Genomic DNA, 17,500 nt, shown 5'->3' with positions numbered 1-17,500 from the left:
GGAATAATTATAAACTGTGATTAAAACACACTTTATAAATAACAAACATATTTTGAACATTTACAGAGTCACTTTAAACAATGGGGCACCGTCCCATTAAGCTCGGGAACTTTCAAACCCGTCTGTTTGAATATTTCAGGCAAATCATGGTTCATCTATTTCATTCTCACGCTTTCCATTGCTTCTCGCCGGCCTGCAGTGTTCGGTCTCAACCACCAGGGGGCGCGCTGCTCCCACAGATGTGCAGCATCCAACCATTGTCCAGTCAGGAGAAGACAGAATGAGAAGTGCGACCTATGGCCGTGAGTGTTGCTGTTTGAAGAAGAGGAGAGAAAAAGATGGCTGCCTGTTTTTCATCATCAACAACACACACTCTCACCTTCCAGGTTAATGTGTGACCAAGTGTGTGTCGCCTTTATGGCTTCCCTTCACCAGGACAGGCTGGGACTTGAACTTTGACCCCTGCTAGTAGAGTCGTCGGTCTTGTGTTTCGGTCCAGCGGTCGCCATGGCGACTCATTCCCATGGCTGCAACCTGAGCCACCAGTCAGGTAGGGCAAGTAGCCGTGACGATGCGATTCAGGTGCGCGTGGAGGCGGGGCCGCAAGACGAGGAGCAATAGGAGCAAAGTTCAGACAGAGTTACAGGTGGAGGGAGAACAGGAGCAGGAGCAGGAGCCGGGCATGGAGGCGCAGGTGGACGAGGACGACGGGACGTTCACCAACATCTCTCTAGCTGACGACACAGGTGAGCCTCAGGGAGATGCTGCGTGCCCGAGTGGGAGTGGGAGAGGGGGGGGGGGGGGGGGGGCATTCGATAGCAACTTCTGAACAGTTTAAAATAACAATTCTATGTGTTTAATATCAGCAAACAGCCAGAGGCAGCCTGGCTTGTCAAAGATCTTAAATATAAAACAGGATCTTTCTGTCTCGGTGGCTAAAGCAGTTAGAAAAATGTGACTGAACAAAGGGCAGCGAAGCAGCCTGTAAAACCAGTGTAGCGTGTTGCCTTGTTGTGCGTCTTAGAAATGTGTGTCACACACTTACTGACCTTTGACTTACTTTGATCAGGTTTAATGTGAGGAAGTTACCAAAGAGAATAATCTGCTCCGATCTAAATCCTGAAGGAATGAACGGCCTGCAGCATCTAAACAGCTCAGAGTGAAATGACCCACAGCTGATCGACTGGTGTCGGCGTGGAACCAACAAAACCAGTTTTACACATCATGATTACAATCAATGTGTGGAGACAGCAACAGAAAACACCGATTAAAGGCGATAACATGGCACTTTGCTCAGGGAGTCACGGGAGACTCACAGATGAGGTGAGACAGGAAGCTCCTCGGAATATGATGCTTATGAAAGGAGTGTAAAGGAGAAGGTCCAGGGGGAACAGTGAGCTTACGAGGACTAGACGTAAAGAAGGTCGAGGACTTCAGGTACCTCGGGTCAACAGAGCAGAGTGATGGAGAGAATGTGGAAAGGAGGTGAAGAATCGTGTGCAGGCAGGCTGGAACTCCTGCACACCAGTCTGGGCTCCTGTCTTTGAAGCCATGCTTCTAAGGCAGCACAATAATTTTCCTCCTGAGATGTAATAGTATTAGTATTAGTAGTAGTAGTATTAGTAGTATTAGTATTAGTATTAGTAGTAGTAGTAGTATTAGTAGTAATAGTAGTAGTTTATTTCAGGTAGTATCTTAACTCAGACGTGCGTTTATTGTTGTATCATTTCTAAATCCACCTTCCTGTAAAACGCATTGACGTTGTTTCTAATAAGGCGCAGCGTTGGCGCCCCCTGATGGCGATGCGGTCGCGTGCAGGTGACGTCACGATGACGGCGTTAATGGCAGAAGCGTGATTTTCACCGACGGAACGCCAGACCCGTCTCCTCGGTATCTCCGCTTAACGGAGAGGACTCCGTGCTTCGGGTGAGTCTCATTTATGATCGTTTACAAGCTAACTCGTTAGCATCGATCGTTAGCTTCTACGTTTAGCGCGTCTCTCTTCTCTTGCTAATGCTGCAGCGCCGACGGCGCAGCTAGCGTCGAAAACAGTTAGCTTGATTGCTAACTTGATTGTACATACGTCCGTTATCGGACACTTCCTCTTCTCGGATAGTGCACAAAGGATGATGACCTCATTAACTCATCGACTACGTCGTTCTACATGTGGGGATCGATTACGTTGGGTTTATTAGAGACAGCCCGCGTCCGTCGGCTTTGCCCCGGGGTTCTCTGGGCCTCTGTTTACCGCTGGCAGGCGGATTAGCTTTTGAGGTTAGCCGAGATGCTGACAGTGTGGCCGTGGTGACGTCATCTTAAAACTTGACTGCTTGCCATGATCAGCATCCTGCGTCAGTGTTCGGTTCATCCTTCAGATATAAAGCGCGTAACAGTCAGTGATGACGTCTTTAACGTGACGGGACATTTATATCGAACTGTTACTCAATAATCTCTTTACTTTTTCAGCAGACGCAGCTGCAGCTCTGTATCCGAAACAGCAGAGGGAGCTTGTCATAATGAACTGTGACATAGACGGTATGTCTGCTGACATAAGCCTGTTATAGATGGTTATAGACTGTTCTCGATGGTTATAGACTGTTCTCGATGGTTATAGACTGTTATAGATGGTTATAGACGGTTGTAGATGGTTATAGACGGTTGTAGATGGTTATAGACGGTTGTAGATGGTTATAGGCTGTTCTCGATGGTTATAGACGGTTATAGATGGTTATAGATGGTTATAGACTGTTCTCGATGGTTATAGATGGTTATAGACGGTTATAGATGGTTATAGACAGTTATAGATGGTTATAGATGGTTTATATCTTGAGGATGAATCGGGTTAAGCTCACGCAGCATTGTGTGATTATTTCAGGCGATATGGAGAACCAGGTGGAGATGGAGGAGAAGACGAGGTTAATAAATCAGGTGTTGGAACTTCAACACACATTGGAAGGTATGCGCACGCACACACACACACATACACACGCTCGTGTCCATGTGGGTGCAGACCCCCCCTGAGCATCTGAGGCGATAGTTCCATTAAAATGTGCGGTAACTATTTGACTCCCGTATTTCTCTTCCAAATGATGAAAGTACATTTTTATCCCTCCCAACGATGAAGTGATGTATTTATACTTGAATTAATTCAGACAAAAACAAAAACAAAACCTTGCACTTTGTCTTTTGTGCGATATTCTCCCTGGATGTGCTGCTCCATCGTTGCAACATGTCTTAAGGAGTTACCAGATCGAAGGTCAAGGGTTCCCTCAGAGGATTTCTCTGGACTCATTTTCTACTTTGTCTTTGCAGACCTGTCGGCGCGGGTCGATGCCGTCAAAGAGGAGAACCTGAAGTTAAAGTCTGAGAACCAGGTCCTGGGCCAGTACATCGAGAACCTCATGTCAGCCTCCAGTGTCTTCCAGACCACTGACGGCAAGAGCAAACGGAAGTGAGGGGTCCTGCAGCTGGGAGAGGAAACGCGGGAGTCCTGGAGACGGGTCGTCCTCGCAGCAGTCCTAAACTAAAGAATCATCACTAACACAAAAAGCTAGAGGCTCATTTGTACCTTTAGTTTCTTCTTCACTCCCCATCACATAAGTATCTGTAAAATAATTCTGAGCTGTTTTACTTGTTATTTTCGGATGACAACCCGTTGTCCCCCCCCCCCCCCCCTTCTCGCGCTGACCTGTAAGTTGGTGACCATTTGCCTATGACCCTCTTTTTAAACACTGTTTTATTCTATTTATTTTTGTAAAGTATTTTCTACTTCAGCTGGATCTGAGTTTTCGGCAGGCCCTGGATTGCATCATGTCTGTAAAGCACGACCGTATCCCGAAATCTGATGACGTAAAGCACGATCAATTTAAATAACGCCAAACCGAACAGTATGGAAACACAGCGTTCTGATTGCATGCTGGAGTAACGCACCTCCTGAAAGGTTTTCTTTTTGCTTGAGTGTCTAACGATGTCCTGAAACAGAACCCAACGCTCCAAACTCCAGACTAAAGTCAAATTAATGGTTGCGTTTAAAGCACAGCGACCTGTCCCCCCCCCCCCATGCATAAAGGCAGGGGGCGGGATTTCACCTTGTGATGTAAGACAGAGTGCAGCAAACGGGCCTCGCGTATTATTGATCTGTGCATCCAGACCTGGAACGCGGCCGCTACTCAAAGATGGGTTTGACTTTGAAGTGTGCTGATGCCCTCTGCAGAGTGGAGGGCGTGTCCTCCAAGGCTGCATCGTTTAAAAAGACAAAAGCGTTGAGGGTGGCAGGAGATCAAATGGAGTGGAAGATGAAAGGAATCCCTGTAAACGTAATGTAACAGCCGCTTCTGGAATATCAGTAATCAATGTATTACCTGCGGTGCTTGTTCGGCTAACAGTCGGAGCTCTTTGTTGAACGCACCCTGACGACACTGCATGCTTGTGTGGAAGCATTTCTGTTTGAATAAAAAATGTCTCGTTGCCTTCTCCGGAAAGACGACAAGAGAAATCCACGTCTTGTATTAAATAACTTTATTTCCAAGAACAGTGTAAAATTTGCAAAGAAATGTAAACGGGAATACTTTCCAGTGTCTGGCAGGAACTACAAAACCCGGAGACGGAAATAAAAAAACTAATAAATAAGCTTCAACGACCTCGGATCTAAACCAGTCGAGATGACCCGGACAAGCGGGGCCGAGAACCGAGACACGGATTCAGATTTCATGTCCAGATGTTTGCTGCAGAAGCGGCGTATTTATATGGTCTTTGATCGCTGACTTCAGAATCAACACGCCAGTCAGTCCTCAGAAAACGTCTCGAGAGCACGGCGTTAGATCTTTATTCACATTGTAATCAAATAAATATGGTTATTAGAACTAACCCTGAAACCTTTACCTGCTACGTCTGTTTAAAAGAGGCAAACCTAAAAGTAAGTGAACTGCCCTGACCTCTGACCTCTAGCCTGGTGACCCTGAACATTCTGGAATGGTGAAAAGCATTTCTGAGATCTAGTCTCAATAATTATTATTCTACAATAAGATGGAGAATGGCATAAATAGAGCTGATAGCAGTACACACATTCTCTGATGCCTTCGTTGTCGTGGGAGACCAAGGGGGGGGGGCAGTGATTCAGAGCAGACAAACAGGCGTGGCGACGGAGGCGGCATTCTGACGGCTGAAGCTTAGAGAAGAGAAGGAGGACGGAAGCTCAAGATGGAGGGGAAAAAATTAAATTAATGAGAATTTAATTTTAAAAATGCACAAAGCATCCTGGGAAGATGAAACGAGAGGAGAGGCAGGATGTGGTTTGGAAGGATGCGGACCTGTGACGGGTGGAGCCGAGGAGTGGACAGGATGGGGCGGGGCAGCAGCAGGGACAGCCCCCCCACTTCCTCCCCATCGGGGTAGAAAGGAGACGGCCGCTGTGGACTTCATCTCCTCAGTCTTTCCGTACCTTCCTTTTCCTCACCGCTTGCTTGGGGCTCTGTTCCGGGACGTCTCCGTCCTCCTCCAGCTGTGGGACACATCAGGAAACGTTCACGTCATGAAAGCAGCCGCCATTCATTAAAGGTGAAATGCTCAGAGAAAGGACACACACACACACACACACACACACACACACACACACACACGCAAATCAACATCTCTGCCAACCTCATCCTCTGATGCTCTCTTGGGTTTGAGTTCCTCCTCCTCTTCCTCCTCCTCCTCCTCCTCTTCTTCATCCCCACTTAGATTCTCGCCTACTGCATCAGCTCCATCCTCCTCTTCCTCCTCCTCCTCCTCCTCTGCGTTGGCTTTAGGACAGTAAAGGTGAATCAGTTATAATGAAACCAGTTTGTGAATCGTCCTGTCTGAGACTCGAACCTGCAGCTGCTGCTCCCTCTGACGGTTTGGCTTCTAGATCTTCCTTAACTGCTGCCACCTTTGCTCCTTCTTCCTCCTCCTCCTCCTCCTCCTCCTCTTCCTCTTCCTCCTCTCTATCAGTCCGGGGCAGATCCACCCTCTTGTATATATAATCATCGTCTGGTTTCTGGGTCAGATCAGGAGATGGGATCACAATCCTGCTTGATGAGGGACGGACAACCTGCCTGAGCGGACCCGGGGGGGGCAGCACCCACCTTGGGCCAACAGAAAACCACGACGAGTCCCACCGGCAGCCCGACTGTCAGGATGTAGATCACCCAGAGCCACGGCCGCTCCTCGGCTGCCATCATCAGCTGAGCGAAAACCCCCGGCTGGCGAGGAAAGGCAAAGGAGAGCTTCACTCCGACCGGTTCGGCGGAATCTTTTGATAGAAAAGCGCTCTGCGTATTACCGCCACTTCACGGGGATGGATTAAAGAGAGAGACGTATATCGGAACAAGTTAGAATATTTGTCTTATTTTGTATTAAATGTATTTCAGAATGAGGCGAGGTTGAATCTGAAGCGTCTTCTCATGTTCTCACTACCTTCCTCTTCTTTTCCAGCCGTTTTACTGCTGCCTTTCTTTGGAGCTAAAGAGAACAAATAGGTCGACTCAAACTGAGCCTACTCGGTTAGACTCCGCCTTCCTTGGCGTGTCTTCGGTTCGAACTCTGAACATTTGCTTGACTTCCTATTTAAACTGCATTTATTTGTTCCGACTGCCGAGGCGCGGCGCTCCGTCGCCGCCGCACCAAGCGTCACACTCACCTCATTAGCGCTGGCCACCAGCTTCTTCAGCCCCCAGGAGTCTGAGGCCCAACGGTCGGCGACCTCCTTGTGAGAAGTGATGATGAAGTTGTCGAAGTAGATATCGGCGGTCATGGACCAGAGCTCCAAGCCCAGAGCCTTGAACGGCGCCATCCTGAAAGGCTGGAGGTCCTCAAAATACTCGGGGTTTTGGATTTTCCGGGGCTTCCAGACCCCCTGGTGGAAGAGGGAGGGGCAATTAAAGAGATCACAGGAGCGGCGCGGAGTAAACACAAGAGTGACGAGCAGATAAACCGGACAGCCAGGGGGTTGTTGGTTTAGTGGTCTAATCCCATAATCCCAGTCACCTGATAGTTCGGATTGTCCACCAGGTGGGCTTTCCACTTGCCCTTGTACTGAGGGTTGTTGATCATGGGGCGCTTCCACTCCCCGCAGCCGGGGGCCGTCTCACAGGCGGGATTAGGGATCTGTGGGGCCTCCCACTCCCCATCCATTTCCTCATCCCTGCACAGAGGAGGAAGATGTCATCGGCGTGTGTGCGGTGGCGTCCCCGTGGCGTCCCCGTGGCGTCGTGTTTATTCACCAGTCCTCTGGTTTCTCAGCGCCGGGGTCGGGGACAAACTCCGCCTCGTCGTCCAGCCAACCCTCCGGCTTCAGAGCATCGGGATCCGCGAGCTTTGCTTGAGCGTTCTCGTCCCTGAGACAAAGAAGCGTTTCCACGTCTGTTCGGTTTCTGCCTCAACCGGGAAACGGGTTTGGACCGGTGCGGCTGTAGTCACCAGTCGTCGGGCTTGACGGCCTCGGGGTCGGGGATCTTGGCCCTCTCATCCCAGTCTTCCGGCTTGGAGTCCTTGGGGTCGTCCATCTCTTTGGGGGGGTTGACTGGAGGCACCACGTCATGCAGCAGGTTGCCGTGGCTCACGCTGGACTGGTCGATGAATATCTCGTAACTGTTGTCTGGGTTCAGGACTGAGGAGGAAAAACGCACGGCGAATAAATACAAGATGGAGCCGCTTGCAGGAGGAGCTAAAGCTTGGAGCTTCTCCTCCGAGAAGCTTCCGCACCCAAAGTGTAGAGGTGCGTCTTCTTGTCGCTGTAGAACTTCTTGAGGTCGACGTCGGGCCTCTTGGCGTGCTTCTCCTCAACGTCTTTGCTCAGAGGATTCTGGTGGCGGAAGATGAAGTGCAGCTTGTAGTCCTCGCCACACTTGTCCGGCCCGAACATGATGGTGTAGGGGGTGCGGTCTTGGAATTGCTCCTGCAGTGCAGGAAACGGCGTTATGAGGTCGTTATTAATGTCCTAAACATAAACACTCCCTTTTCATCACCGCGTGTCTCCTGCTGGACATGGAAGCCCCCCCCCCCCCCCATTAAGTGCAGTTAGGGTAGAGGGAAGGGGACTGGGATATGTTTTAGCGCTGCGCTTCTTGGAGCCCCACAGCTCAGGCGTGTTCCGTGTGGAATAACGGCGCGTCGACCAACCAGGCTGAGCGCGCCGGCGTCCGCCAGCAGCTTGACGTACGCGCCACCGCAGTCGATGCCTTCCTGGAAATTCACCTCATACCTACAAACGAGAACACAGCGACGCAGCCCTTAAGTCATTCCGTCACGCACCCACCAACCAGCTCAGGGGGGGGGATGTCTGGGGGGGGGGTTGAACTCACTGCACGACCAGAGGCTCGTCTTGGAAGATAAAAGGTCTTCTCAGCATTGAAGCGATGGCGTGATGTTTGGCCCGGGACTTCAGCACCAAGCCCAGGTCTCCTGGGACTTTGTTCTCCTTCAGCTGCTCCACAGCCCACCTCCCTGGAGCCGGAGACGAGAGGGACGGACGGTCAACAACCTCCTCCTGCTGCCAGGATGAGGGCTGACGCTTGCTTTGTGTTTCTTTGCTGGGGGGTTAGGGTTAGGGTTAGTATTTCTGTACGGTAAGACAGAAGGGACAAACAGCGAACCGTCGTATTTGGCCACGTCCCCCTCTGCATCCTCCTTCACCGTCTTCGACAGCTTCCATCTGGGGGGAGAAATGCCGCCAAACTCAACCTCCAGTCATCTATCCCTGATGCTAATCGGAGGCTCTGCATCCCAGCATGCATCAGCCATGTCCGTTCACGTCACCTGTCCAGCGATCCGTCATCGAAGGTCTCTGCAAAGTGCACGTCTCCGGTGGGAACAGGAGTCTTGTACGTTACCTGCAGCAGGTAGGAGGAGAGGCTTGACGAGACGCTTCTCCCAATTACAGCTGAAATACGAGACCTTTGCTTGACCTCTAACCCATTCCTGACCTGGAAAGAGACATTTGCATCCATCCCAGTCTTCTCATTCGCTGCTTCAGTCTCATCAGAGCTGTCTTCATCTGCAACCATTCCATCCTCCTCCTCCTCCTCCTCCTCGTCAGCCATGAGGACATTTAATTCCTCCCCGTCCAAGCCCATGTCTTCGATGTCGGACACGTCGCCCTCCGCCCCCCCGCCCCGGGCTGCCACCGCCAGGAAGGTCAGGATCAGCACGGCCCACATCCAACCGCAGCCCAGCTTCATCTGTGGGGAGTAAAAATAGGGATGATGGTGAAAGCAAACGCCGTTTGAGATAAGGGCGTCGAGTCTGGTGAGAGCAGCAATGTGAGAGGATGTGATTGGTCGTTATTTAAGGACAGGGACAGGGTGTGAGACAGAGGACACATTAGTGCACAATGACTGCGTCCTCAGATTACCTCATTAGGACACTCGTTTCCTGAAAACCTATCCACCTGCTGGAATGCATCTCTGCATGCATCACTTAAGACAGAAGGAGGCTCCGCCTACAAATCCACTTTCATCAGACATAGAGCGTCCTCGTCCTCCAACAGCTTTACTCGTCCCCATTTAATAAATGCATCGCATTGGACGCTTTGTGTCTCTACCGATACGCACATCAAGCCGTAACAAGGGTACGACCAGCGTCTTTGGGTTGGACACTTTCACCTCAGGTCACTCCTTCATTGGTTGAATACATGACAAGCCAAGAGAGACGGTGGCTTCAATCCTTCGGAGGCGATCGAGGCCAAAATGTTAAAGAATCCAATGAGATAAACCAATAAAAACTTAAACATCTCTCTCAGAACGCAGACATAGCAAGCAAGTAGCAGATAAAGTGCACTGACATGTTGAAAACACATACAGTTATCCCCCCCCCCCCATATATGAGGTGTCCTGGGACATGCTAACATGGCTGCCACTGAACAGTTATTTCCAAACAGCTAGCTAGCTAGCTAGCGCGCCATTCGTATACAGCGACTGTTAGCATAACAAAGGACACACGCAAGCACTCCTGCAATGGGTTTGTATGCAATGGTGTTAAAAACAGCGAACGGTAGCAGCAAATATTTTCTAAGACAACCGAAGTTAGCAGACGGCTACAGTTAGCTTACTAAATTAGCATCGATTTCGCACAGGGGCGGATGGAGAGAATGAATGAGCGCATGTAAACAAACCCTGCGCGAGTCTCGCACTTGCAGACGCAATTCTGCGATGAAAACCTCTTTCTCTGCGTTGAAAACCCGAAGCTCTACGGTCAGCACCGAACCCGGCTGCGGACGGTCGGTGTAAAGAAGGGGTCGTCGGCTGTAGGACGCAAATGACAGCTTGCTCCTGCTCGACGGCGGCGTTCGTGAGACTGAGCATGCGCACTTCTGTCGGCTGGCGAGCGAGAATGGTGCGTTCAAATGCCATCGATTTTTAGCGCATTTAAACGCGACGTACATTAATGACTGCCGAAATAGAATCACAAACTAACCAAGCTATTAGAGTCTTCATGATGAGGATATGTATATTAAACTACCCCTGTACCGTCTGTGCCTATTGTTAATATTTACAATTAGTAAAGCCTTGGTCGGCATGTTTACGAGGAACACCCAAAGGCATCTGACTCTTACGGATGTGCTGAAGGCAAAGTAAAAGCTAATTTGCATTAAGTTGCTGTAAAGATGCTGCACACATACATTGTCAACTACGTTTTTATACAACAACTAATGAAAAGAGTGGCATAAAATAAAGAGACTATACAAGTAGAATACATCGGCAATAATTACAAAATATCCTCCACTCTTATTATGATGTCGCATATATAAGCACTTCCGGGGTAGAGTTCGCGAACCAGAGACGCATGTTGTGAAGGAAGTTATTGACTCCCCAGGATGAATGACACACCGCTGGCTAACTGTGAACGGGACTTTCTACTGAAAGCCATCGAAGAGAAGAAGGTGGGTTTGTTTATCGGCAGTAACACCTACTTAAGTGATACTGAATAAACGTCAGCACAGATTATATTTCTTTGAGGGGGTGGGGGTTAGATTAAGTTGTTGAACGTGTGCTCCTGTTGTGTACCCGTCCTGTCCCTTCAGCGCCTGGATGGACGGCAGCCCTACGACTACAGGAGGATGAAGATCACCTTTGGGAGTGACTATGGCTGCTGCTTTGTGGACCTGGGAAAAACCAAGTAACTTTATGAGCCCATATGTGTACTTTTACTTCTACCATTATTTGGTAGAATAATGACGCTATTTTCCATTAGTATTTTTAATATACACTACTTTCTAATGTCTGCGTGTTTGCTGCACACTGCAGGGTCGTGGCCCAAGTGTCATGTGAGCTGGTGGCCCCTAAAGAGAGTCGACCCAATGAAGGGATCATGTTCTTCAACATCGAGCTGTCACCCATGGCCTCGCCTGCGTTTGAGCGGGGCAGGTGAGCAGCGGCCTGTCTGCACCGCACTGCAGAGACACTTTGGAGAGGACGTCTGAGACGTGGTGGTGAAACTTCTCTCCAGGCAGTCCGAGCTGTCGGTGACGCTGAACAGGCAGCTGGAGAGATGCTTGAGGAACTCCAAGTGCATTGATACCGAGTCCTTGTGTGTCGTGTCTGGAGAAAAGGTAACGGAACCCTTTCCCAGTGTCCCGGTTGTGATGGCGATAAGGTGCGAGCGTCCTCCGGCCTTCATGCTTCACCTGGCCTTGAGCTGATCTGGACCCTGGTCTCCGTCCTCGTTTCAGGTGTGGCAGATCAGGGTGGACGTTCATCTGTTGAATCACGATGGGGATCTGATGGGCGCCGCCAGCGTCGCTGCCATCACGGCTCTGTGCCACTTCAGACGGCCGGATGTCAGCATCCAGGGCGATGAGGTGACGGTGGTGAGTCGGCACCGAACGCAGCGGCTGCTTTGTTACCCTTGTGCTGCTCGTGAGTGTGTGTTCGTCCTTTCGTGTGCTTCCTCAGTACGGGCCAGAGGAGAGGGACCCCATTCCCCTGAGCATCTACCACATGCCCATCAGCGTCAGCTTCTCCTTCTTCCAACAAGGGTAGAGAACCACCAGGGTTCAGTGGAACCCGATCCCGCTCGCTGTGCCGACGCTACTGCGTCTCGCGTTTACCACCTGCGCCTCCTCTTCGTTCTGCAGAACCTACCTGCTGGTCGACCCGTGTGAGCGGGAGGAGCAGCTGATGGATGGCCTGCTGATGATCGCCATGAACAAACACCGAGAGATTTGCTCCATCCAGTCCAGTGGGGGCATCTTGCTGCTCAAAGAGCAGGTGAATGGAGCCCAAAAAGTATCGCCTGAAAATGGAAATCAATAACGGATAACAGATGATTTTCCTTGTGTGGCATTCAAGGTCATAAGATGCAGTAAAATTGCCAGCGTGAAAGTGTCTGAAATCACAGAACTCATCAGCAAAGCCCTGGAAAATGACAAAAAAGCAAGGTGGGCTGTAAAATCACACCAGAACCCTCCAGCGTTGATATTTAACCCTTTCCTATGTCGGGTTCGGTGGTTCTCGATGCCCTACCCTGCCGTGTTTGGGGCGTCAGTATTTTCACCGTTCTTTTTCCAGGAAGGCGGGGTCGAGGTGTGGTTTTGCTGAGTCGATGCCTCAGGAGCGAATCACGGCCCTGAAAAAGGATGAAACGTCCGTGGAGGTGTCCGATGTGATGGATAGAGCCAATGACATCATTCAGAAATCTGAGGTCCCACCGCGGGCGTATCCTTCGTCCTCCGAGAGACGCAGTTTGGTCTTTTTATTTGAAATATTATTATTCTATGTGTCGGCTCCTTTACGGCACTTTCCAGGGTGTCCTCCGTAGTGGTACCTGTCCCAGGTGTGGGTCAGGTAGGGCAGGGGCTGCAGAACTCCTGGGGACTTGAGGAGGAGGATGATGATGATGATGATGATGAAAACGGTGGCGGAGAACTGGAAGAAAAAGTGATGAAGATGGAAGAGGAGAGCAGAGGAGGTTGTTAATTCTTTTTTTTTCGAGACAGAGTGAAAGGTTCAGAATCGCATTTGGATTTCTGGTTTTGTGCAGTTTGTGCATCTCCTGTTGAAGAAGAAATGCATTTTATTTTGTAGGAGATGTGGTTGAGATATCTGACAGTGAAGAGGAGGAAGTGGTTGTTCTTCATTCAGAGACGGCAAAGTAGCTCATAGTGTAAGTAAATGCATCACGTGTCTGTTTATTGCTGGCAGTAGGAGGCACGCACACACACCTACCCAAAGACCTTTGTTTTCTCTTCCTCAGAAATACGGAACCACGGTCCAGCAGAAGAGGACAGAACGTCCAAGAAAAAAAAAAAGCTCACTGCTTTTCCTAGTTGTGAAACTGTTCTTCCAGATTTGTTGATAACGTTTTGTAACATCTTTGAAACAGTAAAATGATTGTTTGACTAAAGACTGTTCTACCTTGCAAAGGTCCATATAAGGTGCGATATTACAATTCACGTACATTGAATATACTGTATAGTAAATCGTATGTAAAGTAGTATACTTAATCGCAGTGACGGCAGAACATGAAATCATGCAGTCAATGCTATTTGACTTTCATTCTGGCATCATAGTTTCAAAAGATAGTGATGCAGTTCACCTCCTATCCACCAGGGGGAGATGTATTCAATAGTTTTATATGACGTGGAGCCATCAATCAACCAGCGATTAATCAGGGCCAGGACACAACGCAAAGGCCACCACAGGAGCCAGAAAGAATACTAAATACTTTTTATTGATTTGTCCCTCAGAGGGCAATTTGGTTTACAGTCGGTTACACTTTCTACGACTGTAGTCTGCTGGTCGCCGCGTGCGCAGGCGCCCAGGCAACGTGGGTGAAGTGTTTTGCCTAAGGACACAACGACTGTACACATGTGCCTGACCCGGGAATCGAACCACCGACCTCTCAATCATAGGACAACCCTCTCAACCGCCTGCGGCACCATCGCCAGAGCGAGAGGAAGAGTATAGAAACCCGCCCCACCCGTAATATTGCAAGATAAATAGGGTTGCCAGGTCGGGGGCCCCCTAGTGGCCGGGGTTGCTTATAGGCTGGGTCGGCCCGGACCATTAGGACCAGTCATAACTAATATCATGACCTTAGGGGAGAGTAGGAACATAGCCCGAAAGACAGACGTGGGCCCGTCCTCCGGTGGACTCGCCACCCGCGGAGGGACCCGTGGAGGACGGGTGCAATGTGGGTTGTGTGGCAGTCGACGCCAGAGGGCTCCACGACCTGCTGTGTCTGGGGATTGGGTCCAGGGATACGAAAATGCCTAAAGAGTGTGTGCTTATAGTTTGTGAAGATGATGAAGGTAGCGAAGAGGCACCACTTCAGCGTCAATCCTTTATTCTGACAGAACGTCAGCCCATGGGGATTTACAGAAATCAATTACAAAGTAGAGCCTTGCCAAGCGGCAAGAGACGACAACCTTCACAAAAGTTCAGTAGAGAAACAACACCCCTCGTTTATAACAAGCCACATGCATAATATTGTAGAACCAAATACAGAATAGGGCAAAACAACAATCAACAACAACTGTCCAGTACTTTAATACAAGATGTCTGACTCACTAGACAGAAAGAAACGTTTCTCCTTCAATGCACCAATGAAAGCATCGTCTTCGTTCACGTCGTTGTCAACGGTTTCCTCGGGACCGCTGGGACGTTTTCCTACGAGTCACATCTGGATCATTCCAGATTCTTCAAATCCTTTTCACCCACAGATTTGTGATCCGTGTCAGAATCAGCGGCGAACTAAAACGCACTAAAACGCACACGAAGGTGAAAGAACCTTGAATGAATCGCTAACTTGAGAAAACACATTTGAGTTTTAACATTCACTGGAAAGCAAGCAACTTCGATTTAAAAGAAAAAATGTAAAGAAACAAATCATGATTACACTGATCAGTAGAAAGATTATAATACAGGAAGAATCACAATCAGATAGAAGAGCACAGACCTCCGCCAAGCAGCTCGTCCTGCGCCGAATCCAGATCTGGTGCATAAATGAACAGGAAGAGAGTGTGTTGTGTAACAGTGCATGTTGTGTAACTGAGTGCATGTTGTGTAACAGTGCATGTTGTGTAACTGAGTGCATGTTGTGTAACTTAGTGCATGTTGTGTAACAGTGCATGTTGTGTAACTTAGTGCATGTTGTGTAACAGTGCATGTTGTGTAACAGTGAATGTTGTGTAACTGAGTGCATGTTGTGTAACAGTGCATGTTGTGTAACTTAGTGCATGTTGTGTAACTTAGTGCATGTTGTGTAACAGTGCATGTTGTGTAACTTAGTGCATGTTGTGTAACAGTGCATGTTGTGTAACAGTGAATGTTGTGTAACTGAGTGCATGTTGTGTAACTTAGTGCATGTTGTGTAACAGTGCATGTTGTGTAACAGTGCATGTTGTGTAACTGAGTGCATGTTGTGTAACAGTGCATGTTGTGTAACAGTGCATGTTGTGTAACTTAGTGCATGTTGTGTAACTGAGTGCATGTTGTGTAACAGTGCATGTTGTGTAACTTAGTGCATGTTGTGTAACAGTGCATGTTGTGTAACTGAGTGCATGTTGTGTAACTTAGTGCATGTTGTGTAACAGTGCATGTTGTGTAACTTAGTGCATGTTGTGTAACAGTGCATGTTGTGTAACTGAGTGCATGTTGTGTAACTTAGTGCATGTTGTGTAACAGTGCATGTTGTGTAACTGAGTGCATGTTGTGTAACAGTGCATGTTGTGTAACAGTGCATGTTGTGTAACTTAGTGCATGTTGTGTAACAGTGCATGTTGTGTAACTTAGTGCATGTTGGGTAACAGTGCATGTTGTGTAACTTACTGCATGTTGTGTAACAGTGCATGTTGTGTAACTTAGTGCATGGTGTGTAACAGTGCATGCTGTGTAACTTAGTGCATGTTGTGTAACAGTGCATGTTGTGTAACTTAGTGCATGTTGTGTAACTGAGTGCATGTTGTGCAACAGTGCATGTTGTGTAACAGTGCATGTTGTGTAACTTAGTGCATGTTGTGTAACTGAGTGTTTTACCTGCCTTAGCACGGATGCATTGTAGCTCTCATGCTAACTCTGGCGCGTTCCTGTCGAAGCTGTTGGTTAAATATTGATCATCCTCATTTAAATAAACCATAAATACGAGTTGAAACCAATTCCCAGTGATAACAAAGACAACAATCCTTCCGGACTCATCAGCAGGGATCTCGGTGCAGCGAACGACTACGGCGGCTCGATGCAACACAACGCACAACGAACCGAATGTAAAGGCTCATCGCACCGTTTCAGACTCTGATGGACTTCCTGTGGATCTTTGAGCTGAGGGCGGAGGCCCGAGAGAAAGAGAGATCAGAGCACAGTCAAATGAAGTGTCGGGGAATAAAAGCTCTTTGGCATACGCAGCTGGGCGCGGCGTGGCTCCTGCTTTAGGGGGCGTGGCTTGGAGGCCGCCATCGCGAGACACGGCGAGCTGGGAAGTAATTATTCACTAAAGGATGAAGCCTGCCCAGCTGCTGGTGTTCGCCACGAGGGCTCGATGGACTATCACACCCCCCCCAAAAGGTCAAATCCTCTAATCGATGATAGGTTTGGCTTTACATAAACTGTAAAGCGTTTTTATTTTCCTTGTTGTGTTGAATTGGTTATTTCTTTGGAATGAAGTCAGTTTCTTGTGCGAACGTTTTTCTCTAAGATGTGAATTCAGGTCTTTGGAAAAGGCATCTGAAGGTGATGGTGCGTAAATTGATCTGCTTTCTGAGGACCCGGTTTGCTTTTTGGGAAGCTCTAATTGGCTGAACTTATCCTGGCGTTCCTTGAGCCGACTGCTGCCGCTCCAGGAATGGATGGAGATACACGATCTCTGCCGTTTGATTCTGGGCTTAGGAGCGTGTAAACATCCGTCATTACCTGCCGGCTAATGGCTTTCTTGATCATGTAACTTTTGCCAGGAAGCCATTTTTATTTTTTATTTTCATAGGCACAAATGCACCAATAATGAGCAGGAACTGTTTGTAAAGTCCGGCCTGTTTCCGCTGTTCCTCCTGTGTCCGTCGCTGCATTCAGCAGCTGCTGGTGTCCTGTGGCTGCTTGGCCCCGGGGCCTTCTCCGTTGTCGGAGCAGGTCTTCATGGCACCCGGGCTCTGAGCCGCGGACGCCTGTCTGCGCTTGATTTTTAATACATCCCACCTCTCGGACAGCAGGCCCTTGTTGAAGATGATCTGCGTCAGCCAGGAGATGAGCAAAATGGACACGAGTGAGATGAGCATGATGGAAGTACGGAAGGGGAAGAACTGGGTCAGCCTTCCCTCTTTGTCCAGGCGGCAGCCGGGGAAACGGATGGAGGGCAGGAGGCCGATGAGCGGCTCGCCGCTCAGGACCCTCATGGTGATTCCAATCAGGAAGCCCACGGTGGCGCCGTAGCTGTTGGACACCTTGAAGAAAAGGACGCAGACCAGCTGAGGGAACATAATGGTGTAGGACATGTCCACACCCACGAGCCAGAAGACCAGGACGCTGCTGTCCAGGAAGGTGAGGGCCGTTCC

The 17,500-nt window shown here is 49.2% G+C and overlaps 4 protein-coding genes across 7 annotated transcripts in view; 2 read left to right on the top strand and 2 right to left on the bottom strand.

Annotated features, from left to right (window-relative positions):
• Positions 1-651: 651 nt before the first annotated feature.
• On the top strand, positions 652-4,499 carry scoca (short coiled-coil protein a). Of its 4 annotated transcripts, none has more exons than XM_068750548.1 (4): positions 652-746; positions 2,467-2,535; positions 2,876-2,956; positions 3,313-4,499. In XM_068750548.1, the coding sequence occupies exons 1-4, from the start codon at positions 683-685 to the stop codon at positions 3,453-3,455; spliced, it is 357 nt and encodes a 118-aa protein (XP_068606649.1). In that variant the 5' UTR covers positions 652-682; the 3' UTR covers positions 3,456-4,499. The 4 variants fall into 4 exon arrangements, with proteins under 4 accessions (XP_068606649.1, XP_068606650.1, XP_068606651.1 ...); XM_068750549.1 differs by having other exon boundaries at positions 657-746; positions 2,470-2,535; XM_068750550.1 differs by lacking the exon at positions 652-746 and adding an exon at positions 1,818-1,926.
• A 2-nt stretch (positions 4,500-4,501) lies between these two features.
• On the bottom strand, positions 4,502-10,257 carry clgn (calmegin). Its single transcript, XM_068750547.1, has 15 exons — positions 10,133-10,257; positions 8,946-9,200; positions 8,779-8,852; positions 8,616-8,674; positions 8,325-8,466; positions 8,143-8,224; positions 7,726-7,918; positions 7,441-7,630; positions 7,245-7,358; positions 7,009-7,165; positions 6,662-6,877; positions 6,108-6,224; positions 5,848-6,019; positions 5,641-5,783; positions 4,502-5,500 (listed from the first exon to the last, which is right to left on the bottom strand). Exons 2-15 carry the CDS (start codon positions 9,198-9,200, stop codon positions 5,426-5,428), a joined length of 1,989 nt encoding a protein of 662 aa, XP_068606648.1. The 5' UTR covers positions 10,133-10,257; the 3' UTR covers positions 4,502-5,425.
• A 577-nt stretch (positions 10,258-10,834) lies between these two features.
• exosc9 (exosome component 9) lies at positions 10,835-13,362 on the top strand. Its single transcript, XM_068750516.1, has 12 exons — positions 10,835-10,900; positions 11,042-11,136; positions 11,265-11,384; positions 11,467-11,569; positions 11,690-11,827; positions 11,913-11,995; positions 12,095-12,227; positions 12,309-12,397; positions 12,528-12,674; positions 12,764-12,927; positions 13,044-13,122; positions 13,213-13,362. The coding sequence occupies exons 1-11, from the start codon at positions 10,835-10,837 to the stop codon at positions 13,112-13,114; spliced, it is 1,209 nt and encodes a 402-aa protein (XP_068606617.1). The 3' UTR covers positions 13,115-13,122; positions 13,213-13,362.
• A 925-nt stretch (positions 13,363-14,287) lies between these two features.
• Positions 14,288-17,500, bottom strand: part of LOC137906273 (high affinity choline transporter 1-like) — a 12,431-nt gene continuing 9,218 nt past the window's right edge. The window contains exon 9 of the mRNA XM_068750515.1: positions 14,288-17,500. This exon is cut by the window's right edge and continues 60 nt beyond it. Coding sequence (XP_068606616.1) covers positions 17,018-17,500 — 483 coding nt within the window. The 3' untranslated portion in view covers positions 14,288-17,017.

Source organism: Brachionichthys hirsutus, chromosome 17, assembly GCF_040956055.1.
Source record: "Brachionichthys hirsutus isolate HB-005 chromosome 17, CSIRO-AGI_Bhir_v1, whole genome shotgun sequence".
NCBI classification, from domain to species: domain Eukaryota; kingdom Metazoa; phylum Chordata; class Actinopteri; order Lophiiformes; family Brachionichthyidae; genus Brachionichthys; species Brachionichthys hirsutus.
The sequence above is the reverse complement of the archived record's forward strand: the minus strand, read 5'-3'. Positions and strand labels throughout refer to the sequence as shown.

What these genes read in the sequence shown, in the direction of transcription:
- scoca (XM_068750548.1), top strand. Translation starts at nt 683, where the DNA reads ATGGAGGCGCAGGTGGACGAGGACGACGGGACGTTCACCAACATCTCT. An exon ending in CTCTCTAGCTGACGACACAG is followed by an intron (nt 747 to 2,466) that starts GTGAGCCTCAGG and finishes TTACTTTTTCAG; the next exon opens with CAGACGCAGCTGCAGCTCTG. An exon ending in ACTTCAACACACATTGGAAG is followed by an intron (nt 2,957 to 3,312) that starts GTATGCGCACGC and finishes TTGTCTTTGCAG; the next exon opens with ACCTGTCGGCGCGGGTCGAT.
- clgn (XM_068750547.1), bottom strand. Translation starts at nt 9,200, where the DNA reads ATGAAGCTGGGCTGCGGTTGGATGTGGGCCGTGCTGATCCTGACCTTC. An exon ending in ACGCCGGCGCGCTCAGCCTG is followed by an intron (nt 7,919 to 8,142) that starts GTTGGTCGACGC and finishes CCTGCACTGCAG; the next exon opens with GAGCAATTCCAAGACCGCAC. An exon ending in GCCGTCAAGCCCGACGACTG is followed by an intron (nt 7,359 to 7,440) that starts GTGACTACAGCC and finishes TCTTTGTCTCAG; the next exon opens with GGACGAGAACGCTCAAGCAA.
- exosc9 (XM_068750516.1), top strand. Translation starts at nt 10,835, where the DNA reads ATGAATGACACACCGCTGGCTAACTGTGAACGGGACTTTCTACTGAAA. An exon ending in AAGCCATCGAAGAGAAGAAG is followed by an intron (nt 10,901 to 11,041) that starts GTGGGTTTGTTT and finishes CTGTCCCTTCAG; the next exon opens with CGCCTGGATGGACGGCAGCC. An exon ending in CCTGCGTTTGAGCGGGGCAG is followed by an intron (nt 11,385 to 11,466) that starts GTGAGCAGCGGC and finishes ACTTCTCTCCAG; the next exon opens with GCAGTCCGAGCTGTCGGTGA.